This window comes from Vulpes vulpes, chromosome 1, assembly GCF_048418805.1.
Source record: "Vulpes vulpes isolate BD-2025 chromosome 1, VulVul3, whole genome shotgun sequence".
Taxonomy (NCBI): Eukaryota; Metazoa; Chordata; class Mammalia; order Carnivora; family Canidae; genus Vulpes; species Vulpes vulpes.
The window spans coordinates 175,386,151-175,413,918 of record NC_132780.1 but is presented as its reverse complement, the minus strand read 5'-3'; the positions used below and the strand labels follow the sequence as shown (position 1 = coordinate 175,413,918).

Below are 27,768 nucleotides of genomic sequence, written 5' to 3'. Positions count from 1 at the left end.
TTTATTTATTTGAGAGAGAGAGAGAGAGAGAGAGAGAGAGAGAGAGGCAGAGACACAGGCAGAGGGAGAAGCAGGCTCCATGCACCGGGAGCCCGAAGTGGGATTCGATCCCGGGTCTCCAGGATCACGCCCTGGGCCAAAGGCAGGGGCCAAACCGCTGCGCCACCCAGGGGTCCCAACATTTGTACTTTTAAAAAGTTTTCTTTATTTAATTGAGAAAGAGAGAGAACACGAGAGGGAAAGAGCAAGAGGGAGAAGCAGACTCCCCACTGAGCAGAGAGCCCAATGAAAAGCTCAATCCCAAGATCCTGGGATCATGAACTGAGCCGAAGGCAGATGTTTAACCCACTGAGCCAACCCAGGTTCCCCTAAGATTTGTATTTTTAAAAATCCTTCATTAGGGATCCCTGGGTGGCGCAGCGGTTTGGCGCCTGCCTTTGGCCCAGGGCGCGATCCTGGAGACCCGGGATCGAATCCCACATCAGGCTCCCGGTGCATGGAGCCTGCTTCTCCCTCTGCCTGTGTCTCTGCCTCTCTCTCTCTCTCTCTGTGACTATCATAAATAAATAAAAAATTAAAAAAAAATAAAAAAAATAAAAATCCTTCATTACTATATTTATTTCCATACTATTTTTGGCTATTTTTACTTGGTTATCAAACTTGTTATTGGCTATCTTTCAACACCGTGAACGAAAGTTGGTAAAAATAATCAGAAGCTAATACAGCTGGCCATTATTAATCTAAACTTGAGAATTTTCTCAGATACCGCAAAAAATTAAGCAATGCTAACATCACATTCTACAAACTAATATTTTTCTACAAACTAATTTTAACATATTTTTATATGTATATTTTTAAAACTTGAATCATGTAAGTTGTAAGTTAACATGCTTGCAAGCTAGTATTATCTGACTGGCGCTCTTCCATCCTCCCACTGAAATATTTGTAAAATCACCCTTAGAGGGACGCCTGGATGGCTCAGGGGTTGAGTGTCTTGCCTTTGGCTCAGGGCGTGATGCCGGAGTCCCCGGACCAAGTCCCGCATCGGACTTTCTGCATGGAGCCTGCTTCTCCTCTGTCTTCCTATGTCTCTGCCTCTCTCTCTCTGTGTCTCTCATGAATAAATAAAATCTTTAAAAAAAAAAAATCACCCTTGGATATATACAATGTTTAAATAGTTCTAGAAATTTAAAATACTGGGTAAAAATCTGTCAGGCTTCAGGATAAATTAAACAAAGCAAGAAAAGACGACCGGAAAGGTGGTAAAAGATTTCTACCTATCTGCCAATAGAAATCTTTACCTTAGAGATCTATTTCAAATTAGGTACCAAAGCAACCTAGGTTGTTTCCCTTCCCTTCCCTTATTGGCTATTTGTACACCTCTCTTTCTAGATGCATTCAGGAGACTACAGTTTCCAGGGATGCAAATGAAAAATGGAAATACACAGACTGTAATGGAATCATAAAGAACCAAAATTCACTCTGGGGGAGGAGTTGTTTCTCATGTCCTGTATCTGGCAAAAAATAGATTGCTCAAAATTTCCCAGACATGCTTTGTTTGGCTCACACAATGTTTGGGGTGTTTCCCCTCCAGATCTCTCTAATTAGTTGCCAATATTTCAAAATTGTGATGTTATACTAAGAATCTGGATTTCTAGTTCTTCTTGAGAAATCAGAAGATCCAGCAACACTAGGCCAGAATTCCCACAGAGGAGTAATAAGCAGGCAGTCAGCAGTTAGTGAATCTGGGTGCGAACTCTTTGGTTCCTCACTGTTCTTTCCTACCCAAGTCATTCATTTACTTTACATTCCTGGGGTTTACAGACATTTAGTGTTGTTAGTGCTGGCAGAGACAGGCAGTTAAAAGTAATGACAGTAGTTTTTAATACAGAAACACCAAACTACCTTAAGTCATCAGTAAATATCAAACATGTGTCCACAAAACAGGTTCATTCAATAGCCCTTCGGCTGAAGATCTGCCTATATGGAAATCTGTACTTTCCAGTACTAAGTGGCCAGGCGCTGGAATCCAGAGACTGAGTTAAGTGAGTTACTAGACAAGATCATTTTTTTTTAAAGTTCACTGATACTTATCATGACTGATCTGTATCCATAATTTACAATACTTTTTATGTATTTAGGACAAGAAGAATTGATAAAACTGTCATATGTAAGCAACTTTTTACCTAAAAATTTGGATCACTATTTTTATTAGGATGAAAAATTCAACACAAGGTCACCTGAGTGAAAAACGGGTATTTCATTCATGCACAAAACTGGTAAAGACCAGAGTGATGACGGCATAATAGGAATCCTGAATTTATAAAAGCACACACAGTCTTGCCCTATTCATCTACTCCATGAAGCCTTGCTGCTAATGTAATGGAAGTAGTTAGGAAAAGGTCTTGAGTTCAAGTTTTCAGAGAAACTATGGGTTCAGAAGTACAGGAACTCTTAAAACAAACAAAAAAGACTGCACTCAGCACTAACAAGATGCCTTGTCTCCTTGAAGACTCTTCTATTTCAAATTATTCTTCCCAAATCACTCATATTTTCCCACTATTATCTACTTGAAATCTTAACTATTTAAGGCACATTCACACATCCTCATAAATTGTTCTAGATGTTCCTTAACAGGAAAACACACCCTTCTTTCTTGCATGGCATTATGTTCCTAGAATACAAAATAACATTAAAGCATACACTGTAGGGGTGCCTGAGTGGGCTCAGTGAGTGTGCGACTCTTGAATCCGGCTCAGGTCATGATCTCAAGGGTAGTGGGATCAGCCCCAAGTCAGACTCAGCTCAGCAAGGAGTCTGCTTCCACTCTCCCTTTGTTCCCCCTCCATGTGCACATGCTCTCTCTCTCAAATAAAAAATAAATCTTAAAAAAAAAAATAAAGCATATACTGTTAATAAAAAAAGACTTTTGTGATTAGCCTGGGAATTTTATCTCTACTAATAAACACAGAAAAGTATGTGTGCTGTTCTAAAAGAACACAAATGTACACCAACAAAATTAAAACTATTATTGTTAATTAAACTGCCATACTGTGTTACTGAAAGAGGCTTTTTAAAAAAAAAAGTAACTATTTTTTAAAAAAATATTTTTATCCATTTATTCATTGAGAGACACAGAGAGAGGCAGAGACACAGGAAGAGAGAGAAGCAGGCTCCATGCAGGGAGCCTGATGTGGGACTGGATCCCCGGACTCCAGGATTACGCCCTGGGCCAAAGGCAGGGGCTTAACCACTGAGACACCCAGACGTCACCAAAAAAAGTAACTTCTAAGTAAGATACAATATATACCATATGAATTTCATGTTTTATTTTCTTGCAGGGGCAGCGTGAAAGAAAAAACTGTACTTGATAGCAATATATATTTTCTTCCCTATTACTCTTACTCTTATTTTCCGTTATGATGATTAGTTTCATTTCTTGTAATTATCTTTCTCTAGTCCAGAACATTCACTTTATGCATAGTAATTATATCCTAAGTTTAAAAAAAAAAATGGGCTCCTCTACAGAAAATATCATTTGCTGCTAAAAATTTACTTAAAATACTAACTAGATAAATGTTCCATTGGGAAGATCATCAGCTATACAAACAGTGGCATCAGTTTTATCTTCAATAATATCTCTACCCAAAGCTGTAACAAATAGTGAAGTTAAAGTACTAGGACTAGGAGGTAGGGAACAAGATTCTAGTTCCTATTTTATTGATTTTACTTTAAATATTTTTAAATATTTTAAATATTGTTTAAATAAGTTACTTAACTTATTTAATACAATATGCAGATTTATTACTTCTGTACCAGTATAAAGGCTATTAGATATAGAAGATTTAACAAATTTTGCTATAGAATCAATAATCTGTCATTAATTTTATTCTTTCCTCCTTCAATTTCTGGAGACACCATCGTCATCCATTTTAAATATATATCACAGCTTCAAAACAAAAGCTAGGACTAGGGTGCACAAAAGCCCATATGTCAGAAATCCAGTATCCACTGAATCAAGAAAAATTCCTGGGAATGAAGGAAGTAGTAACAGAACATTTTAATCAACTACATAGAAATAACTGTAGATATGTGGTAAATGTTCTGAAAGATATGAGGGGCTCTTAAAATTAGCAAACGTACTGATTTTAAATACCCACAAGAATATTCAAATATGAAAATGATGAACAATCAAGTTTACTTGTCTACAAATAGAACATTTAACATGTTAGCACTACTAATAAATTAGTCACAATAGCACTGCTGTGTCCTATTGACCTACTAGTCCCACATCCTCTGGGAGTGTGGGTATGCTTTTCTTTTAATCCAACCTCCTATTAGGGTAAATTTTTAAAAGATAATTCACATGACTGTCGTTTGCTAATTTATTCAAAAAGAAACGACCAGGTGGAAATTTTTTGAGCTATCAAATATGCTAATAACCTAAGAGGATTGAAAGTTTCTCACTTGATGTTTCTTGATTGTTTAAATTAGACACATTTAACTATGAAAACACACACAATTATTCCATTCCCTTATCTTAACAAATTTAAGGCTAGTGGCTTTTTTTTTTTTTTTTTTTTTTAAGATTTATTCATTTCAGAGAGAGAGAGAAAGGGAAAGAGTAAGCATGCGTGAGCAAGCAGGGGAAAGGTACAGAAGAGTGGAAGCAGAATCCCTACTGAGCCCAGAGCCCAACTGAGGGCTGGATCCCAGGACCCTGAGGTCATGACCTAAGGTGAAACCTAAGGTGGACGCTCAACCATCTGAACCATCCAGGCACCCAATGACCAGTAACTTTTAAGGATAATTCCTGCATAGTTATAATCCCACTAGAACGAATAACTGAATTGTACCAACATGTTACTATTTTTTAATACTCAACTAAGTTTCCATGGATTAGGTGATGGCCCAAATAATGAATGTATAGGAGGGAAAAAGTATTAGTACCCATCTACAGGTTTTATGCATAAGTATAGTATTTCATTTATTTTAGCCTACTTCATCAGATAGTATCCAACTAAGAAATAGGAACCACACAGAAATTTGAAAAGGGAAAGTTTCACTTAAAAAATTATTAATTAGGGACGCCTGAGTGGCTCAGTGGTTGAGCATCTGCTTTTGGCTCAGGGTGTGATCCTGGAATCCTGGGATCGAGTCCCACATCAGGCTCCCTGCATGGAGCCTGCTACTCTCTCTGCCTATGTCTCTGCCTCTCTCTCTCTCTCTGTGTCTCTCATGAATAAATAAATAAAATCTAAAAAAAAGAAATTATAAAAAATTAATTATAACAGAGGAGTAACATACAGAAATGTGTAGAGAACTTTAAAGAATTCCAGACGGCCGAGTGAGAGTATCTAAGGCAGAAACAAACGTAGAAGAGGGCCCTTTCCCCAAACTAGGGGAAATTAGGCCAAGGAGGTGGTGTGGTTGTAGCCTGCTGGATGGCAAAGAAGTTCACCAGGTTGGGTTGCCTGGGTCTAATAGGCTGGTTAGTGAGCACACACAGGGAGATGAAACACTTGAGAACCTGAGAACCAGCAGTGCCTGAATAGGGAGTGCCAGGGGAAAAAAATTCTCTATGGTAAAAGAAGACATACAGGGAGAATTGGATGCTGTCTCTCCAGGAAGGAGATATGATGCTTGAGGTGTGCAACGTACACGTTAGGAGAACTACAGTGAGACGGTCACTAAGTTAGGGCTAGGGCTGTGAGCTCACCAAGAGTGTGTCTACTATGGGCACTCAACCTGGGGCAGAGGACCACTGGATGTCCTCATAGCTGTCCCACTAGCAGCCATGCAGCAGGAACAAGAAAGAAAAACAAAAGCCCCTTCTCTTGTACAGTGTCCCTTAAGTATCCTCTACTGACAAAGAACATCAATCAAAGAAGAAATGCTTAAAGGGTCAAGTTCCAGTATCACAGAGCAAGTAATAGAGTTGATTTAGAGCTGAGATGGAATCGGATAACTGGCACACTTAATACCCACGTATCTTTATAAAGGGTAAAGCACGACAGAAACAGTACACTGGAAATACACACTACATTAAATTTGACTAAAAGACAGTAATTATAAAAATCTGCTGTCACTGTTGTCATTTCTCCAGTATACTCTGAAAATGGGAAAAATAAATCAGGAGGTTATTTAATAATATACCTCAGAAACCTCAGCTACTCAGCACTATAAACCAGCGGTTTACAAAAAGAAAGAATATATACAGTGAAGTATAGCAGGGAGGACTTCTTTTTCTATTGAATTTATCTAAAACATAAACATTATAGTTTAGTATACAGATTTAAATAACTATAAAAGCTGTAACAATACATAAGTGTGTATACACTCTCTCAAAATATCTTTTTTTTTAATATTTTATTTATTTATTCATGAGAGACACAGAGACAGAGAGAGAGGCAGAGACACAGACAGAGGGAGAAGCAGGCTCCATGCAGGGAGCCCGATGCAGGACTCGATCCCGGGTCTCCAGGATCAGGCCATGGGCTGAAGGCAGTGCTAAAACGCTGAGCCACTCAGACTGCCCTCAAAATATCTTATTGTGCTGTACTTACCCTTCTTCTTAGGATGAAATTGTAAAATCCCTACCCAAGGAGACAAAGTGAGGTAAATGAAATAGGCACTGTGATGTAGCAGTAGGCTACCACTGATCTGACTATAATTTATAAGGAAGATCATCTGATCTGGACCACAAATGACTATGGATAACTGAAACCACAAAAAGTGAAACAGAATAGATAAGAGGGGGACTACTGTGTATATAAATCTATGTAATTTACAGTTAGACATTCCTAAATTGAGGTTTCATATTCAAATGTTTACTGGTAGCATACCCAATTAAAAGCAGCTTAAAGATCACTGATGTAGACAATGACCCTATTTTTCCCCAAGAGCTTTAGATACTTTTCTCTGTGCCAAATAAAGACAAAACACACTGCAAATACTTAATCTAGTAAAATAGAGAAATTATCTCAGTTATATGTGGAGATTAGAAACTAATTTCTTCAACAAGTTGCTGCCATTATAACTTGTAAGTATGTACCGATTACCTTTAAAAGACTCACACATTACTCAAATGCAAAACTAATAAAATTCCCACTATTGCTAAACAAAGAACCCTAATTAACACATTCTTTTTTAAGTTTTCATTTTAGTGCCAGTTAGCACAGTGTTATGTCAGTTTTAGCGATATAATATAGTGATTCAACAATTCCATACAACACTCAGTGCTCTCATTGACAGTCTTGAAGCCTAAACATTATTTCTAATAAAAAGTAAATGAGAAAAGAAAGCATATTTCCACTTAAATATGCTTTTTTTAAAGATTTTATTTATTTATTCATGAGAGACACAGAGAGAGAGACAGAGACAAAGGCAGAGGGAGAAGCAGGCTCCATGCATGGAGTGTGTCTGTGTGTCTTTCATGAATAAATAAACAAAATCTTAAAAAAAAAACTTTAATGATAAAAAGAAATGTAAATACGTAGATAGCAAGAGACCTTGTAATAAATTTACTTATTAAAAGTTCTACAAGTTCTCTAACTGTAATAATACTTATTTTTTTAGAATTTCATTTGAATTCAATTAACATAATATACTATTGATTTCAGAGGTAGAGGGCAGTGATTTATAATCTTATATAATACCCAGTGCTCATTATATTACGTGCCTTCGTTAATGCCCATCACCAAGTTATCCCATCTTCCCATCTCCCCACCCTCCACTAACCCTCAGTTTCCTATAGTTAAGAGTCTCTTAAATGGTTTGTCTCTCTGATTTCATCTTGTTTTATTTTTTCCTCATAGGGGAAGAAAGAAAATAATTAACATACCCTTAAATAAAGCTATTAATTTATCTCCACTATAATAGTAAAATGCTTATATTCCTTATTCTGCTTTCCTGATAAATTTCGTTTCAAATTATTAAACTACTGTAAATTCCTTCTGTACCCTAAAACAAATTTCAATAATCAACACCACCTACATATTCCTCCGAAAAAGAAAAAAATTGTTTTACTTAGTTTGAATTTTGCTTTTCCTGTTTCTGTTTTGTTGTTCTAAAGGCTCCATACTGGGCTGTGGAGCCCAATGTGGGGCCTGAACCCCGAGATCAAGACCTGAGCTCAGACCAAGAGGTGAATGCTTAACTGACTGAGCGACCCAGGCGCCCCTTGTTTGTTTTTTAAACATTAAACCCTAGTTACTTGCCTTAGACAATTTACTGCGTTGTGCTTTAGCAATCTCATATATAAACGGAATAGCAACTCTACCTATTTCAGACAGTTTTTGAGGAATTTTTTTTTTTTTTTTTTTTTTTTTTTTTTTAGTTTTTGAGGATTAAATGAGTTCCTCTCACTCAATCTCTTTCCCTTTCCTGCCCCAACATACGTTCTCCCTCACACATGTACACACACACTTTTAATAGTTCCTGGCACAAAGTCTGCATCTAATAAATATACATTATTAAAATGACTACTACTGATCATATACTCATGTTTGCTTTATAAGGACTCTATGTATTTGAACAAACTCCATTCTTCCCCAAAAACAGATACCCAATGTCAGAACTTTGAGTCAGTAAAATAAGGCATGGCCCCTACTTTTTTTTTTTTTTAAGATTTTATTTTTTTATTTGAGGGGTGCTTGGGTGGCTCAGTCAGTTAAGCATCTGCCTTCAGCTCAGGTCATGATCTCAGGGTCCTAGGATCAAGCCCTGAGTCAGGCTTCCTGCTCAGTGAGAAGTCTGCTTCTGCTTCTGCACCTTCCCCTGTTAGTGCTCGCTCTCTTTCTCTCTCTCTCTCTCTCTCAAATAAATAATAAAAAATATTTATTTTATTTGAGAGAAAGAGGGGAGGGGCAAAGGAAGAGGGAGAATCTCAAGCAGACTCCACACTGAGGGCAGAGCTCCATCTCATGACCCTGAGATCACTACCTAAGCCGAAACCAAGAATCAGATTCTTAACCAAGAGTCATCCAGGCGTACCATGGTTCCTGCGTTTAAGAAGCTCCATTTGAGGATAAGGCGAGGAGATAAATGCAATCATAATACAGAGAAGTTATGATAAAAGCTAGAAAAACATAGTCTAATATAAATATGGGAAATATGTCATTAAATCCATTTAGGAGGGCACCTCGGCAGCTCAGTAGTCAAGTGTCTGCTCAGGAAATGAACCCGGGGTCCTGAGACTGAGTTCTACATTATGTCTTCTCCCTCTGCCTATGTCTCTCTCTCTCTCTCTGCGTCTCTCATGAATAAATAAAATCTTAAAAATAAATAAATCCATTTAGGAGTATAGGAAAGCCCCATTAGAAATGTAATACCTAATAATTTTATAATACATCAAGGGAAAGAAATGTATAGGCATGGGATTGATAAAAAGAGGAAACACTAAAGGAAAAAGCTAAAAAGCAAAGCACAGATGTGAAGGAGGATATGGAAACTGAAATATAAGAACAGGACCTAAAGCTCTTAAGGCTACAGAGAAATAAGAAATATGGCTCCCAATAAGCCATGCTGCTGCACTGGAAGCCAAGTTGAAAGGTCATGAAGCCAGGTCATCTAGCCAGAGAAGGCTATAGGAAGCAGTGCATGAATAAAATCAACAGAACTTGGTGACTAGGTTGTGGAGGTGAGAGGAGGAACTAAAAATGACTCAAGGTTTCAAAACCTAAATTTAAGTGTGAGTGGGGGCTATGTCACCAAAACCAATAGGCTTTCTGTTTGGCAGGCAGTAGTGTAATGTAAGGGAAAGTGGATGAGGTCGATTTCAAATATTTAATTAGAAATCTAGAATTAGTCTATTGAGGGGCACCTGGGTGGCTCAGTGGTTTAGCGCCTGCCCTCGGACCAAGGTGTGATCCTGGAGTCCCACAATCAAGTCCTACATCGGGCTCCCTGCATGGAGCCTGCTTCTCCCTCTGCCTGTGAGGGAGGGAGGGAGGGAGGGAGGGAGGGAGGAAGGAAGGAAGGAAGGAAGGAAGGAAGGAAGGAAGGAAGGAAGGGAGGGAGGCCGGCCTATGAACTCCACAAGGAAGAGTTCAATCGGTGGCTGGAAATAGGAGCCAAGAGCTACCAGTAGTAGTAAGGTCTAAAAGAATAGATAGCTAGAAATCCTATCCAGACTGAGTAACAAGGGATGCTGTCAAGTGGATAATTGCTGAAGATTAGTATGTAAAGCATGGATTATCAACCAGGGCATCATGAGTCACTGGTAAAAATCCAATCTCAGACATGATGGTAAGGTGGGAAAAATGCTTGAGGATCACTTGTGAAAAATGCAAGGAAGAAAAGCACATTTGAGGAAATGCCACACAAAAAAATAAAATCTGTAATTTTGGATCTAGTCTTAAATATATTAATGGTGGGATCCCTGGGTGGCTCAGCAGTTTAGCACCTGCCTTTGGCCCAGGGCGTGATCCTGGAGTCCCGGGATTGAGTCTCATGTCAGGCTCCCAGCATGGAACCTGCTTCTCCCTCCTCCTGTGTCTCTGCCTCTCTCTATATATATCATTAATAAATAAATAAATAAATAAATAAATAAATAAATAAATAAACAAATCATAAATCTTAAAAGATATATATATTAATGATGGCTAATAATTACTGTGCAATTCCAGTAGGTGAAAGGAAGAGTCAGTGGAGATGACTGAAAAGCAGTCACAAAGGTTAAGAGATTAGGAGGTGAATGTAAATAAGCTGAAGATGAGCTTAAGATGGGATCACAAACACTTTAAAATGCCAAGAGGGGCTGAGCAGACAGCCACTTCAGCCTGTAGCCATGAATGGGTCCAATACCACCAGATCTTTTGACTTTTCAAGATAAGCCAAACATTATATCTCAACATGAAAGCTTATAATTTTTAAAATGTGGACAAATACAATTTCTTAAAAACAACGCAGGCACGTGAAGTAATCTGAGCTACTAGACTGCAACTTGGGTCTACAGTTAATAGAATTATTACAGATAAAGTATTACACACCTAAGCAAGAGACCTTTAAAAGAACATTTTCTTTAGTATGGTGAGGGACAGAATCCTCACCATAAGAATGATGCAATGGAAGTTAAGAAATGAAGACAATATATAGGGTACCTTTCTAAGAAGCATGGCAATAAGATTAGAAAATGAGTTTTAAAGCCCCCCCTCTTTAAGGTCTCATATGGGAGAGAAGGGCTTCAAGAAAAAAAAAGAAACATGAAGATAAATGACCAACAAAGCAAAGCAAAAAGATGAAAAAGACACACAGACATCTACAGGCTTAAGGACAGGAGTGATGGAAAGAAAAATGAAGACCTCATACAAGTGGAAAGGTTCTCTGAGGAGAAAGGGAATCAACTGTACAGAAAAAAAAGATCCACTTTCCAGGGAACAGTCACTTCTTTGGAACCCCAAAGAAGAAAATGAAAGATCCAGAGAAAAAGATACAAAGATTGGGGGGAAAGTGTAAGATGGCACAGGTTTTCTTAATAAACTTTCAAAAATCATTTAATATTAGCACTGAGTATATTCATGGAGCTGTGCATTAAGTTTCACTATTTTAAGTTTCAATATTATTTAACATTGTTCCTCTGATAAGGTACAATTTCTCTATTCATACTATACACATGTCAGTGCCATGCTTCCGGAGAAATAAATGTATTTTAATATTAGGTACAAAAAAAAACCCCAAGTTTATTTATTGTGCCTTAGTATGTAAAACAAAAGTAAGCAGCACAATTAAAACTCCTTAAAAATTAAATAGAATAGCAGTATTCTAAACTATTAAAACTATTCTAGTTTTAATTGTACTAAACTCCATAAACTCCTTAAAATTCCTTAAAAATTAAATAGAATATACATGAGAGTTCTCAATGATGGCTTTATACTGTCTCTGAGACAAGAACATTAATAATATTCTCTAGAATACAGAGAAAAAAAACAGTAAAATGAAGAAAAAAAATAAGGGGGTTTCAAAACCCCACACCTGTTTAAGAAAAAAATAATGTCAGCAGTAGGTTTGAACTCCCTTTACAACTTCTGGCAACAGTACTGTTATATGCTAGATTAGTACTTGTCACTCTTCTCTGCAGATGTAACTTCTGTTTTAAATACATCAAGATATCAAGTAAAACTCTGGGGTAAAGGGAAGGAGTACCCTTAAAATTTAAGTTTTAAAACCACTATCTAGATGACAATAAAGAATATTTTACTAACACTACGGTTAATGTGCTTTTATGAGGGAAAACTTCAGATCTAATCCTTTTATTAGTATCAACAGCTAGCATTTATTGTGTATTTCCAGCATAGTAATATGCAAAGTGCTCGGCAAACATTATGCCTTAATCACAACAGCTTTAAAAGGCAGATATTACCTCCAGTCTATAGATGAGGACACAGACACAAAACCAAGCCTGAAGTCCACAAGAAAGTAAGGGAGCTGTAATTCAAATCATAGTTCAAAATCTGTACTTTTGGTTACTATGTAATACTACCTTCTCTCATCCCAGCCTCTCAAATCTCAGGTTTAAAAATCTGGACGAAGAAAAGGTTCCAATTGTAAAGCCAATAATCTTCTCCTGCTAACTTCCATACATTAAGTATTCTCTCTTCAGCTCACAACATCAAAATCAAAAGAATTTTTTAAAAGAATTTTTATAAATTATTATAAAATAAAATTCTACCTCTTCTAGAATACCTCTTCTAGACTGCAAAAAAAACTGATCAGTAATCTAATGTTATTTTTCAAGGTGATGATAACAGAAGACATTGAAAATGACAGAATTATTGTTTTCAAATTATGCTAGGTCATTATCATATATAAAACATCAAAGGTGTTTCCAAGTAGTCTCTAAGTGTAAATGAAAATGTTGCTTTATATTGTAACAATCATTTAAAATAACTATGCCTTTGATCAATCCTTACAACAAAGGTCTGTACCACTTTCATTTCAAGGATAAAGAAGCAAAGAAAAGTTGTAAGTAGCATGCCAAAGGTCACAATAAACAATTTTGTGAAAATTAAAACCAGGATCCTTAGAATCCTAAGACTTTAATTCACAATATCTAATGGGCTGTCAAGCAAAGTATATATGGAAGACAAGATGTAAAGAGTAGGCTTGTTTCATCAAGTAAAACCCGATCTATAAAAACTGATTCTCAGGGTAGAGGGGGAATCAAACACCATAAATGGTTTCATTCAAGAGAAGTAAATGCTCAAAGGTCTTTTCAGAATTAAAAATAATTTCTCCGGCAGCCCAGGTGGCTCAGTGGTTTAGTGCCGCCTTCGGCCCAGGGCCTGATCCTGGAGACCTGGGATCGAATCCCACGTCAGGCTCCCTGCATGGAGCCTGCTTCTCCCTCTGCCTGTGTCTCTACCTCTCTCTCTGTGTCTCGCATGAATAAATAAATAAAATATTTTTTTAAAAAAATCTCATGCTGACCATGAAGTTCATGATCAATTTGTTTGAGGATATAAATTTTATTCATATTACCTGTTGTTAAGTGCAATATCCCATTTTAGGCAGGCAGCATTTTTTTTTTAAATTTCCCTAATACAGCTTTAAAATAGTTATATACAGGGGCGTCTGAGTGGCACAGTTAGGTAAGTGTGGGACTCTTGGTTTCAGCTCAGGTTATTATCTCAGAGTCATGAGATAAAGCCCCAAGTTGGGCTCTGCACTCAGCATGGAGCCTGTTTAAAGAGATTCTCATCCTCTCCCTCTGCACCACCACTCCTCGTGTATGCTAATGCTCTCTCTTTGAAATAAATAAATAAATCTTTAAAAAAAAAAGTTATACAAATATGGTTTGGATAATTGGGGTAAGTCACAAGATTCCAATTATTTAACTATCAATTTTAGTAAATATTTCATTAAGCTCTATGTTTTATTCTTTTGAAATATAATCTTGTGAAAGTTTTGTTCCAAAATTAAAAATCGTATTTTTCAGAATATAAATTAACAAAATGATAATGCTTTTGAGTTGAACATAATGTTTCAGTTTTTTATTGACAGACTTATATTTGTAAAAATTAGGGAAATATCAAGAATATGTACAAGTTTTACACAGAAAATATAAAATGCAAGCTATTAATTTGAAGTAAATAAAATTCTAAATACCATTTTGATGATAATGGCTTATTTAAAATATGTAGTAAAATCATTCCTATTTAATGAAAATATTTTCTCTCAAAACTTACAGATAGGGACACCTGGGTGGCTCAGTGGTTGAGCGTCTGCCTTTGGCTCAGGTCGTGATCCTGGGGTCCTGGGATCGAGTCCTGCATCAGGCTCCCCGCACCGCAGAGAGCCTGCTTCTCCTTATGCCTGTGTGTCTCATGAATAAATGAAATCTTAAAAAAAAAAAATCACAGATATCTGTTTCAAATAACTTTGCTAAGCTAAAATTACTACAGGAATTAAATATTTGATTTACTAACTTTCTAATATCCCTATAAAATTGATTGGGATGGGAATCAAGTCAATTATTAATTACCACTTTAAAATTTAGATTACTTTTTTATTTTTTTTAAGACTTTATTTATTTATTCATGAGAGACACAGAAAGAGAGAGAGACACACACACACACACACACAAACACCGTCAGAGGGAGAAGCAGGCTCCATGCAGGGAGCCTGAAGTGGGACTGGATCCCGGGTCTCCAGGATCATGCCCTGGGCTGGAGGCAGCGCTAAACCCCTGAGCCACCCGGGCTGCCCAAATTTAGATTACCTTTTTATATATAAAACCTGTATCTAAGAATTCTGAGGTTAATATGTAACATTATCTATGTGAAGCATCAATAAGGATGCCAAATGTTACACATGGATACATTGTCCAGATATTTTAACTGCTTCATTTTAGCCATTTAACCAAATCTCAGTCTTCCTAAACAAATGCCTAATAAAATTTAACATTTTCTGGGATGCCTGGGTGGCTCAGTGGCTGAGCTCCTGCCTTTGGCCCAGGGTGTGATCCTGCGACCCCAGGATCGAGTCCCACATCAGGCTCCCTGCTTCTCCCTCTGCCTGTGTCTCTGCCTCTCTCTCTCTCTCTCTCCTCTCTCCCTCTCCTCTCTCTCTCTCTCTCTCTCTCTATCTCTCATGAATAAATAAATAAAATCTTCAAAGCATAAAATTTAACATTTTCTGATGATTCAGTACCAAATAATTATTATATAGTAATGATGAGATCTCAGGAAGCAATTTGCATTAAATGAGACATTTAAACAAACTAAATGATGCTTAATCCTATGATCTCACAGGTCTTCAGATTAAACAATTCACTGTTAGTAAAGCATCTAACAGTGCCTTTCTGAACATTAATTCTCTTCCTCTTCAATCTGCTTAGTCCAGCCTCTAACTCCAAGCTTCATCTCACTCCACCTTATTTTTTCAAAGAAAAAATAAGCTAAAGGTTTTGTCCAGATTAGAGAGGAGCTCATATCTGAAATCAAATCCATTTGGCTTTCCAGTTCATAAGCAAAATCACAAAGGAAATAAAACAAACAGGTATACTTGTGAGGAATGAAGAGACCAACTTAGATGGAGCAGAGAGTTCTTGTGAAAGGATGGAAAAAATTAACAGAGCAAGCACACCCCTGGGCTGAGGCTTAAATCTGTATGTTATCCTATGCGCCAGTATTTCTCAAATCGGGTTCCACGGCCATAATGCTGAGTTTCTAGCATTCACTGTAAGACATTTAAAACTGTATTTTAATTTTGATGTCTCTCCTAAATAAAATGTAAGGATGCTCTGAATCAGCTAAACTAGAAAGCCACCTTATAACTTAGGACTACCTACTTTTGTGCTTACTACTAAACTGAGTACAGTCATTCCCCCATAAGTAGTATTTTTCAAACTGTTGGTTATTACATCAGTGGACTATAAAATCAAGAGCAGCTCTGCAAAATAATAAGTAACAAATAACAAAATAGAATGCATCACACCTAGTAAGGTAGAAGTACTGTTTTGTGATACTTTTGTTTCAGTGTGACTAAATGGTGAAATTTTAAAAAGTTAGATCTTACTATGAGCTAAGGTCAAAACTTTAAGATCTAAAGACTCTCTTGGGTTTCTGCAAACTCAAATTTGAGAAACACTGTTACAAGAATTGGACTCCCAATTAGGTAGAAACATAAGAAGAGTAGAATACTGGGGACTTTCACAAATTGAAAGTAAAGTAAAGTTAAAAAACAAGCTCAGTGCCTGTTAAAAACAAAAACAAAAACAAGTTCAGTTACAAAAAAAGACGACCAAAGATTAGGACAAGACCTAGGATGCTCTTATTGGACTGCACAATGTACAGACAACTCAAAACACCAAACGAGACCAGATTTAATTAAGACAAAGAATTGTTGTAAATAAAGACATTCTACAAATTTTCCAAAGTTTGAGTGATGTAGTAGGGACACCCTTCTTCTACTTAAGAGACTGAGATTAGAAAAGAGGACTGGAAATGCCTTTAGCCAAACTAAGAGAAAAGGAGCAAAAAGATGTGCTTTGATTACAGAATATGGATGACAAGAAAAAAAAGCAGAGGGCTACAGAGAGGAAAAATTTAACCCATGAAAGTGCCTGACACTGCAGCAGGGAATAAAGGGAACTGGGATATGTGGTAGACTGTTATAAGAAGAACCATATCGCCGTGCACCCAAAAGAAACTAGGTTTGACCACTTGTACCCAAAAGAACCTTGACCAACAAGACACAGGCAGAGGCTTACACAGCAGTTGTGCAATAGAACTTGTTCTCTTCAGGCCACGTAAAGAAATCCCAGATTACCTTACTAGATGATAAACGTGGAGACGAGCCAACTGAAATAAAACTACTGAACCAACTGAGGAACCTTGACCAACTCACGGGACAAGACAAATGAGTGAGACCATTTGGGACCGTTCTGCTCCAGACAACCTACCAGCTGACTAGAGACCATCCAACAGACCCATAGACTTGAGAACAGTAATAAAAAAGCTATTCTTCTGGGGTGCCTTACTGGCTCCATTGGTAGAGCATGTGACTCTTAATCTTAGGGTCTTGAGTTCCAGACCCACATCAGGGGTAGAGTTTACTTAAAACAAAAAAAGAAGCTGTTCTTCTAAAGCCACTAAGTTTTTGGGTAGTTTGTTACACTGCAATAAAACTTATACGGGATACTTCAAGAAAAACCAAAGTTGGGGGTGCCCGGTGGGCTCAGTCTACAGAGCATGTGACTCTCAATATCAGGATAGAGAATTCAAAGATCACATGGGGCATGGAGCTTACTTTAAAAACAAATACCTAATGCTGTAACATTCTGAACTTGTTTTTGTCTGTTTCAATGTCTCAAATTTAGAAGGGTGAGTCTTTAAGCAATGTATATTATCTATACTTAAAAGATTAATTAAAATTCCTTCGTTTTGGATCCTAAACCCTTCCTCTGGTTCTAATCTATCTTTTCTATCCTATTTGTCAATCCAACACCTGACATTTTCCTCCAAGATGCCAGTTTGAAGTTGCTCTATTTATCTGAGTGTTTATTTCCATCCTTCCCAGTTCCATTTAGTCATCCAAGTTCATTCAAGATGCAATGTAAATAGTGTTTTTCCTTTCCTGATCAATTTTTACTAAATTAATTTCAAAATGCTCATAATTCACACTCTACTTACAATGTTATTTATCACGAGATACTCTACTATCTAATACTAATGCTTAACTGTTAATGTATGCATCAAATTTGTAAGGGCTTTGAAGGCAGAGATCTTCATAATTCTCCATACATCGCTTAGTGTTCCCACATTAGGAATTTAATTACCTAATTAAAATAAGTTAAGAAAAATATATATGTACTTGAATGAATTTTAACACATCTTCTTGGCTAAAGATAAGTACTCACAGACCATAAAGTTTTCCTAATGTAAAGTTAAGGGGGAGGGGGGGAAGGTAACATTTTTCTTCTGAGGTGCACTGTGCAACTCTCAATGCTAAAAAAAAGAAATAATGAATCAAGAGGTTCTGCTGGAAAACAATACATACTTAAAAAGTTACAGGGAGTATGTAACAAACACAATAGTAAAAAACAAACTTTCAATTTTATAAATTAGGCTCCTCCCATAGTGACTGGTAAATTTTATGAACTGGATTTATGTGTGGGAGTTGGAAAAAAAATAATTTCTCCACTTTGATAGAATTTCAAGGAAAATGAATACAGCAGCAGCTTCATAGAGTTAAGAACATATATTTTTTTAAAAATCCTTGATTTTGCAGGTTAGTCATACAAAATATCATGAAGGGCAATTGCAGAATACATCTTATCTTCCTCCATTTCAATTTTGGACCAGGAAGTATCAAGAGGGAGGCAAAAAAAATTTGGTAAAGTTTTCCTTTGCTAAAACAGGTATAAGCATATTCTGGAAAGTGGAATTTATTATCTCCAATATAGAATCATACTAATCATGAACATTTAAAAAATTATTTCCCTTGAGCATTACCTACACTTTTAAAGTTTAAATGACTTGTTACTCCCTCAATACCTAAAGTAATTATCACTAATTAATAAGCAAGCCATCCTTTCTTCTGATTTGAAGTGTCCTAAAAATTAACTTAAGATATCCCCTAATAATCAAAAGGAAAAAAGTCTAGTTTTTTTTTTTTTGAGGAAAGTAAGCATTTTCAAAACAATTGCCACTATAACAAAGCTAAGCAGAATATGTAGATAAACGAAAGAATCAACTTGTATCAAACAGATGAAACAAAAATATGCTCTGAAATATTTTAACTACATAATTTAAATACTCAGTAGCTCTTAACAGTTTTACTTTGATTTTTGTTTCTTATCCATAAAGCACCAGTTAATAAAAGTACTAAGGTCCAGCTCAAATCCTATCTCAATAAAGCTTTCTCTGACCAGCCAGAAATGTTTACCTCCTACTTTGAAAAATTGATTGAAATTACTATACATAAAATTATTTCTCTATACAGCTACCAATAATTAACAGATTAAACAGAGCCATACCATGGAATTATTACACAGTTTAAAACAGAAAGCCACAGATTTACATGAGGAGCTATGGAATGATCTGGAAGATACATTTTTTGCTGAATAAAAGATGCACTACATTTTCAATTTAAAAAATAGAATAAAAAATAAATTTAATGTGTATTTAATTTAAATACACTGCCTTCTGACACCTCAACTGTCATCCTGAAGTTTTATTTATATCTTATTATTTTAGGGGTATCTGGGTGGCTCAGTTGGTTAAGTGTGCCTTTGGCTGAGGTCATGATCCCAAGGTCCTGGAATTGAGCCCTATAGGGGCTCCCTGCTCCACACGGAAACTGCTTCTTCCTCTCCCTCTGCCTGCTGCTTTCCCTGATTCTGAACTCTCTCTCTCTCTTGCTGTCAAATAAACAAAAATCTTAAAAATATATAAATAAATCTTATTATTTTATATACTACTAGAGTCTTCTGTATCTTATATCCTCTAAAATCTAAATCTAGTCTTTGCATTAAATGCTTTCTTAAAAGTACAGAATTTTAATTATATCAAAAGGTCAAATATGTGCTTTAATCAGGAAAATTAAGTATGCTGAAATTGCTACCCTCTTACCCCACTAAAAGTGAATTGTTTAAGTAATTGTTTAAGTAATTGCTTGTAATTTCTACTAAGGAAGTAGAAATTTTCTTGACCTCTCAAGCTCAGTGTGAATTTAAATATGGTTGAACAGCATTTACCTGGACCTGTTCCAGATTAACTACTTTTCTTAACATGAAAAGATCATAACAATAAAAAAAATCTTAATATGTTATTTTTCTTTCTGTTTAGTGTTTCTCAAAAGAACACTGTGGATATGATATTCAGACAGAGAGATACATTTCAATGGGGTGGGACTATCCTAATCACCTCAGAAAATTTAGTATCCATGGCCCATGTACACTAAATGTCAGTATCACATCCTCAGAGGCTGCAACGACCAAACAACTCACCCCACATATTTTCAAATGTCCTTGAAGAAAGAATTTCCAGGGAAAAAGTACTAGCCAGTTGAGAAACGCTGCTTATATGAATCAAAGTATGAAGTGTGTGTGTGTGTGTGTGTGTGTGTGCGCGCGCGCACACACTGGCAAAATACATATTTTCCCAACTGCAATTCAACATTTTTAAACAATTATCGGCCACCAGAAGATAAATGAGCAAAACCAGTCACAACTCATGTATTAATCAGTCATCCAGCCATGTATGTAACGCTGTCAACAAATATGACGCCCTGACAAACCAACCTTGAAATAGTACAATGGCTTAACTTTTTAAATGAGTAAATATTTTAAAATCCTTTTAGAACAACTCTTCTATTGAAATGCTTCTGTTTAAACTCCCCAAAAAATAACCTTCCACTGTACTGCACCGATCTCCTAAACAAAGGATACAAATCACAGATTACTACAATTAGTTGTCTACCTTCCTTCAGAGACTGTAGGCTCCTTGAAGCCAGGGACCATGATCATGATTGCCTGGCCCAGAGTGTACGTATTCAATAGCAATGTTGAGCAAGTGAATATGGACATGTCTAATACAATAAATAGTCCAAGAAGTTCCAACTATAATCAGTTTTTATATATAGTAATGGTCCTGACACAAATAAAGCAAGAAATTATTTCTGGTTATCTGGTTTGTATTCCTATTCTAGGTTGATTTTAAGAAAATCAATTAAGTGAACTACATTACCCAGATTAAAGCTAGCTTGTAAAGATTTAAGGAAATTTGAGATTCTTGACAGGGCACTCCCTTATACTCATCCTCCTCCTACTCAAGCTTTAAGCAAATGTTCAGGTAAACAAGTAAAAGTGGGGCATACTTCCAATCAATATAAAGAACAAAACAATACTCCTAACAGTAAGAAAAAATGTCTTTTATTTCTATTTTATTTCTAGAACTCAAAAAATCTGTTACATTGTATTTCATTCAAAAAGAAAAAAAATTTATAAACGAGGATGGATAAGCAACTTATACTTTTGTAGGTTTCACTATGTTCTCCAGAAATTCCTCTTCTACTGAGGTAAAAATTCAAAATACAAACTAGTTCATTTCTTAAACCGATTTTTTAAAGATAAATGCAACAATAAGGATTACTACAAGCACTAGGTGTTAAGACATACAGAATATTAAGTCTGAAGCTCAACTACTCTGACAAGTATGTTCATCTTTGCCTTTTTGAAGCATATAAATACCCCAGTTTTTCCCAGAGAAAGCTTACAAAAAAAAAAAAAAAAACTAATCTCAAGGTTAGAAACAAGACGTAAGTTCTGGCTCCTAGCATTTCAAGCAGTTTTTAAATTGCTCCAATAAATTCTTTAATTGTTAACCACTGCTTCGCTCAACTCAAATCAGAATGTTAATAATAGCTAGGATACAATTTTAAAAAGACAATTATGTTTCAAGTTACTGTCCACTTGACAAGATCACTAAAACAAGCACATTTAAAAAAGAAAAACAGAATACGTTCTAGAGGGGATCAAATATTAGATACACTCTGTAAGTATTCAATTAATGGAGACTACTTTTAAATGCATTTAAATTTTTGTGGGATTTTAGTGCACGAAATATTTCATTTATCTTAAAATCCAGAAACGCAGTATTTGTTTTATTACTGTTTCCTGTAGCACTGGTCAATAAAAACTATTTCCGTATTATAAGACTAATCACTTAAAAGGAACACTAGGAATTCCGTTCATATTGATAAAAATACAATGCTGTTTCATCCATTAAAAATACTTTTTAAAGTGATAACTTGATGACCTTGTGTATGCTCAAAAAAGTCCAACCTGCACGAGAGTCCATTTTCTCAGAATTAGTAATCCCATTTATAAACATTGCTGGCCAAGAATATTTACAATAATTAGCCTTAAACCCATCAGTGGACACTGCTATCTGAAAAGTATCCTTCAGCAAAACTAGACTTTAATACTTTTCAATGACTAAAAAGCAGACTTAACTTATAAAAGAAAGACCTCCTTTTATGGGTATCTTAAGTATTCTAATTAAAATCTTCATAACACCAATTAACGAGTTGGCCCAGCCAAGGTAGGTCAAAACGGCAAATTTCCTTATTCTTTGGAATAAGGATTCTCTAATTTTGCCACAGGTATTCATCAGACCTTTATTATCCTAAGTGTGGAGCTTTCACATTGCATATACTCCTAGACAAGTCACCACTTGATCTCACAAAGTTTTTGTGTGTTTGTTTTTAAAAAGATAATGAAATACTACCAAATAATTAGTGACAACAACCTGTACACATTAACGGAGAATTTCTGTGTATGTTCTAGTATCCCCTGATCTTCCATAGGAAAGATTTCTGAAGACTAAAACTTAAGGGAAAATGTAATCTATTCGGAGATTCTAAAATAGTTAGAACCCATTGTTCGGCCTTAAGCTCAGTATCTTTCCCAAACAACTTCTCTAGAAGGATACATCCACAAGTTACCTCTACATGTGACCTGTTATACATTGTCTTTTTCCTCCTCGGGGCGACAATCCAACCAAAATCTTCACCACATCCAGTAGCAACTCCTTAAAATTTCAAACGTTAGCTGGGGATTTTGTGATCACGTCCATTAAACGCAGACCCAAACTCTCCGATTTCTATCAAGCACCGTTTTTAAGATTCCAAATCCTGGTCAGAACGCAGTTACTGGAAAGCAGTGAGTGTCCTTGTGCAGGAAAAGGAAGGAAAGGTCTGAAAATTGACCTGTGCACAGGTTCCACAAGAACCTCAATTCCCTGTTCCACCAGGAGGCCCAACAGGGAAGGCTCCAAGTGAGAGGGGCGCTGGGCAGATGGGGAGGAAGGACACAGGGAACCGTACTCCTTGAAGGGCGAAAGCAAGAGAGAAGCGGACTCGGGAAAGCCGCTCCACAGGAACATTCGACCGTAGGATACAGGGAGAGCTCCTCTCCTCGGCCGAGGAGAGCCACCTTTACCGTGGAGGCGGTGCACCGAGCCAGCAAAGGCGAGAAGGGACGACCTCTGCGCCCCCCACCCCCGAACATCTCGGGCAGCCAGAAGGGGTCGGCGGGGACCGTTCCTCGGAACGTCAACAAAGGCCCCTTCAGTCCCAAGGCGAAACTCGAACAACAAAGGCCGGGAGACAGCGAGGACGGGGCCGGGGGCGGGACGGATGAAAGCAGGGGGAAGCAAAGGAATCAAACCAGTGGGGGCGGAGGCCCGTCGGAGTGGGAAACCAGAGGCGCAGAGGCGGGGGGCGCGGTAATCCCCAGTGCACAATAAGAGGAGGAGGAAAAGGAGGACCTGGCCTCCATTCCGCCCTTACCCTCTCCCTGCGACAGAGAGGGCTCCGGGGCTCGGCGGTCTCCATCCCCTCGGCCTCGGGGACCGCGCAGTCCCGAGTTCAGGGGAGGAAAGGGGAGGGGGATTTTCCGCCCTGACCACAACTCCCTTCCCCCAGTTGGGAGCTGCCGACAACAACCGCCGCAACGGCAGGCAGCACACAAAGGCGCCTTCCTCGTAGTCCCGCTCCCGCCTGGGCGGCGGCGCCAACGATGCCAGAGAAGGCACGACCACCGCTCGGCCCCCAGGCGCTCGCTCGCCCTCTTCTCCCTCTAGCTGGGGAAAAGGGGGAGGGGACCCGGGCGCCCTCACCTGGCACAGCTGCTGACAGTACTCAGTGGCCGCCTCCACGGCCGGCACGCGGCTCTCCCGCAGCTGTCGCTCCAGCTCCTGGAGCCGCTCGCCCAGGCGCTGCAGCTCCGCGACGCAGCCGCCTCCGCCGCCACTCAACCTCTCCTGCTCGGCCTCTTCGTCCGCCATCTTCACACCCCGCTCCGTCGCGTACGCACCTGGGTCACGTGATAACACAATGCCACGTTCGGCGGGGTCACGTGCCGGGCGCGCTCGCACGCCGCCGAGCACGTACAAAGGGCCCGGTGGGGAGGATGGGGGAGCCGGGAGAGTGGCGCGAGGGAGCCCCAGGGAGGTGAAGGGAAGGGGAAAGGAAGAGGGCGGGGTTGGGGCGGCGCGGAAAACCGCGCTTTACTTACCCCGAGCGGGAAGTGGGCTGCAGCGGCCGAAAGGGGCGGGCCCGTGGAGGCCTGCTCTCGGTCACGTGGGCGCCGCGACGAGGGGGTGGGGGGGAGCCTGGGGAGGGGCAGCCCTCTCCAGTGTCCCGATTCCGGCGTGGCTTTCCCCAATCCCCGAAGTCTTCTACGGACGTATGCCCCAGTTCCCCAAGAAGACGGGTGAGAGAAAGCCCTGGGTGGGCTGGGGCAATGGCTGCATCCGCGGTTGGCCTGTAGGCAGGGCAGAGACACGGGGAAAGGGAGAAGGTGAAACCTACCCATGGACCGTAAGCGTGAGAGCCAAAGCGGGTCTATGAACTGTCAAAATTGTCTGACTTCTCACCAGGCGGGGGAGGGGAGGAGGGATCTAGTGCTCGAGGTACCAGATCTCATCCCACTAGACTCTCCTTCCTCCTCAGCCCCAGCCGAGAACGCCTCTCCCCCCCCCCCCCCCCCCCCGCCCCTGGAAACCCAATCTCTAGGGGGCGGAGGCAACAAAGAAAAATAACAATTAGATCGGAGCGGAATGAGGTTCAAATCCTCAGTCGGGAAAACGGAGCGAACTCACGAAAAAGCAAGCTTAAGAGATTTCACTCTATGAAATTGTGGGTGTCGTAACCAGATGATTTTTTTTTTTTAAACCACGAAGACATTTCTAGAATGAGCGATAGACGACTAATCTGGTTCTGTGATTTAAGACTTTGTCCTACACGCTACAGAAATCACCATCACTGAAAACACACTCTATAGGAAAGCTCTTGAAAGTAGGTCAAGAAAAAAAAAAAAAACAGCAATAAGAACTCCATTAAAAATCACAACGGAGGAGGGGAAATGGGTGCTACGATAAAAGAACAAGGTTATCAAGAATTATTATAAATCCGACAGCATTCCCCCCCCCCCCCGGTATTGAAAATAGAGATGATATTCTCAACCATAGTTTATTTACAACCTGGAAGGAAGGAATAGGTGACACTTGAACAAAACAGTAGAAGGGGTACTACAAAAAGCCAACTCCTAATGTTCAGATTAATAAAACGAATATGTTGTTAGTAATTGAAAATTAGACAAGATGCTTATCTTTCTTTTTTTTTTTTTTTGATGCTTATCTTTCTTAAAACTGAACGGTCTACACAAATTCAGAAGCAGTGATACTGATCAGGCACCTAGTCTTTTCACTATCATTCCAAGTGATGTGTATCCTTCTAGTACAAGAATTTAAAATAAGAATCCGTCTTGTGTGCTGCTAGAGATTTCTAGGCGCTACAGAAAATGTTCTCGATAGTATGTTGTCCAGAATGAATGTTTTGAAATGCATCAGCGATAGCAGTGTTTATTGAGTGCCATTCTATAAGGTGAGTGGGCACAACTGAACCCCTCATGAAAAACAGTACCGGGGCCACCTGGGTGGCTCCGCTGGTTAACTGTCTGCCTTCAGCTCAGTTCATGATCCCAGGGCCCTGGGATCGAGCCCCACATCAGGCTCCCTGCTCAACAGGGAGTCTGCTTTCTTCCTCTCTCTGCCTGGAGTTCCTCCTGCTTGTATTCTCACTATCTGCCAAATGAAGAAGTAAAATCTTGTTTTAAAAGATAGAAGAACAACAGTATCAGCTAAAATATTAGTACAACATGTATTATTGATATTACATATTAAGACAAGTTCTTAAAATATGTACTTATGGAAGAGTCTGGGGAGTACATTCAAAGGAGTGGGGATATTTTTTAAAGTATCACGGATGGGGTGCCTGGGTGGTTCAGTTGGGTAAGAAGCTGCCTTTGGCTCAGGTCATGATCCTGGGTTCCTGGGATCTCACTCTGCTCAACAGGGAGCCTGCTTCTCCCTCTCCCTCTCCTCCTAACTGCCACCCTCCCTGCTTGTACTCTCTTTCTCACTCTCTGTGTCAAATAAATAAGATATTTTAAAAAGTGAAGTATCCCTGATAGCTGAAAAAGCAACAATTAGGGACGCCTGGGTGGCTCAGCAGTTGAGCATTTGCCTTCCGCTCAGGGTGTGATCCCGGAGTTCTGGGATGGAGTCCCACATTGGGTTCCCTGCACGGAGCCTGCTTCTCCCTCTGCCTATGTCTCTGCCTCTCTCTGTCTCTCATGAATAAATAAATAAAATCTTTTTTTTTTAAAGCAACAATTAAGGCAGCTAATAGATTTTAATATTTGCAGCTCACTTTCCCAAGTGAAGTATTTTAGATATCCAAAACCATGTTTCTCCAATTTATGTTATTTTAGGATGACAGTGCAAATATAAAAAGTGAGAAATATGAAATGAGCCAGATGTAGCAGTAAATCCAAAGAAATCAAAAGGTTAATAAAGTATATTTTCACTTCAGTTATAAGGACTTATATCACACCTAATCTACAGAAAGAAAGAAAAAGGGAGAAAAGGAAAATGCAGGAAAAGAAATATATCCAAATACTGATTTAAAAAATACCCTGAGAGGGAACCCTGGGTGGCGCAGAGGTTTGGCACCTGCCTTTGGCCCAGGGCGCAATCCTGGAGACCCTGGATCGAATCCCACATCGGGCTCCCGGTGCATGGAGCCTGCTTCTCCCTCTGCCTGTGTCTCTGCCTCTCCCTCTCTCTCTCTCTGTGACTATCATAAATAAATAAAAGTTAAAAAAAAATAAAATTAAAAAATACCCTGAGAATGTACATCTTTCCCACCTCCTGCCCAGGATAGCCCTAAAACCAAGGAGACTTGATTAGCAAATTGATTCTGAACACTGTTAAGGTCTTGCAAATGTCCCCCACCATGAGCAACTAAGTGCTTCACTTTTATCTGTTATCTTTGAGCTCTACCTCCCTATTCTGTATTTCAGAGCCTACAGGAAATGGAAGGACTAGGAACGAGTGGTGTAATTAATCATCATTTACTGACTATGCACAGGCACTGCTTGGTTTGGGAAAATCACAGGTGCATAAAAACTATTCTTTGGGCAGCCCAGGTGGCTCAGCGGTTTAGCGCCGCCTTCAGCCCAGGGCCTGATCCTGGAACCCCGGGATGGAGACCCACGTCAGGCTCCCTGCACGGAGCCTGCTTCTCCCTCTGCCTGTGTCTCTGCCCCTCTCTCTCTGTCTGTCTCTCGTGAATAAATAAATAAAATCTTTAAAAAAACAAAAAAACTATTCTTAGCTTGAAGAAGCTTACAGGTGTGATGAGTTACCTGCAAAGGCATTATATACAGGACGAGTGTTCTCTTATGAAAATGCGTATAGATTCAACTCAGAACACAAAAGTCTGAAGTGCTACCTAGAACGTCTACAGAATCTTAACAACGTACAGATTTTTAATTAAATGAGAAGGATTGGAAATACTCTCCCTTATGAGGTCGACATTGTCTTGGAGGTCTCAGAAATCTCATTCTTATCCATAGAAGACGTGTATCAACAAGTACATGACTTATTTGTACCTAAGCCCGATTTTTCCTAAATACCAAACTGTCAGTTCATGGGACTCATTACACACATACACACATACATACATACATACATATACACATACATAAACACACACCTACTTACTGAGAAGTTCCTGGGGGATTTCGGAGGCCTGTTCCACTGAGCAACAAGAATAAGCCCTAGGGCCAAGAGAATGCTCCTCTCTGGGGAACTCAGTGTCTGAGCAGCGAGTGCCCGTGCCCATTTTGGACAGAGCGCGACTATGAACATGATATAATCATATGGACTTCACTCCCAAGAGGCTCTGTTTCAGAGT

At 38.8% G+C, this 27,768-nt stretch overlaps 1 protein-coding gene across 4 annotated transcripts in view; it reads right to left on the bottom strand.

The window, feature by feature from the left end:
* ZNF292 (zinc finger protein 292) overlaps nucleotides 1-27,751 on the bottom strand; it is a 99,354-nt gene extending 71,603 nt beyond the window's left edge. Inside the window, exons 1-3 of one of the 4 annotated variants that reach the window (XM_072736899.1) lie at nucleotides 27,576-27,751; nucleotides 24,023-24,271; nucleotides 23,625-23,821 (exon numbers count right to left, since the gene is read on the bottom strand). In XM_072736899.1, coding sequence (XP_072593000.1) covers nucleotides 23,625-23,792 — 168 coding nt within the window. In that variant the 5' untranslated portion in view covers nucleotides 23,793-23,821; nucleotides 24,023-24,271; nucleotides 27,576-27,751. Of the gene's footprint in view, nucleotides 1-23,624; nucleotides 23,822-24,022; nucleotides 25,143-27,575 lie in introns of those variants that run through there. The other 3 variants (XM_072736892.1, XM_072736904.1, XM_025983865.2) reach the window with 3 other exon arrangements.
* Between the last annotated feature and the right edge of the window lie 17 nt (nucleotides 27,752-27,768).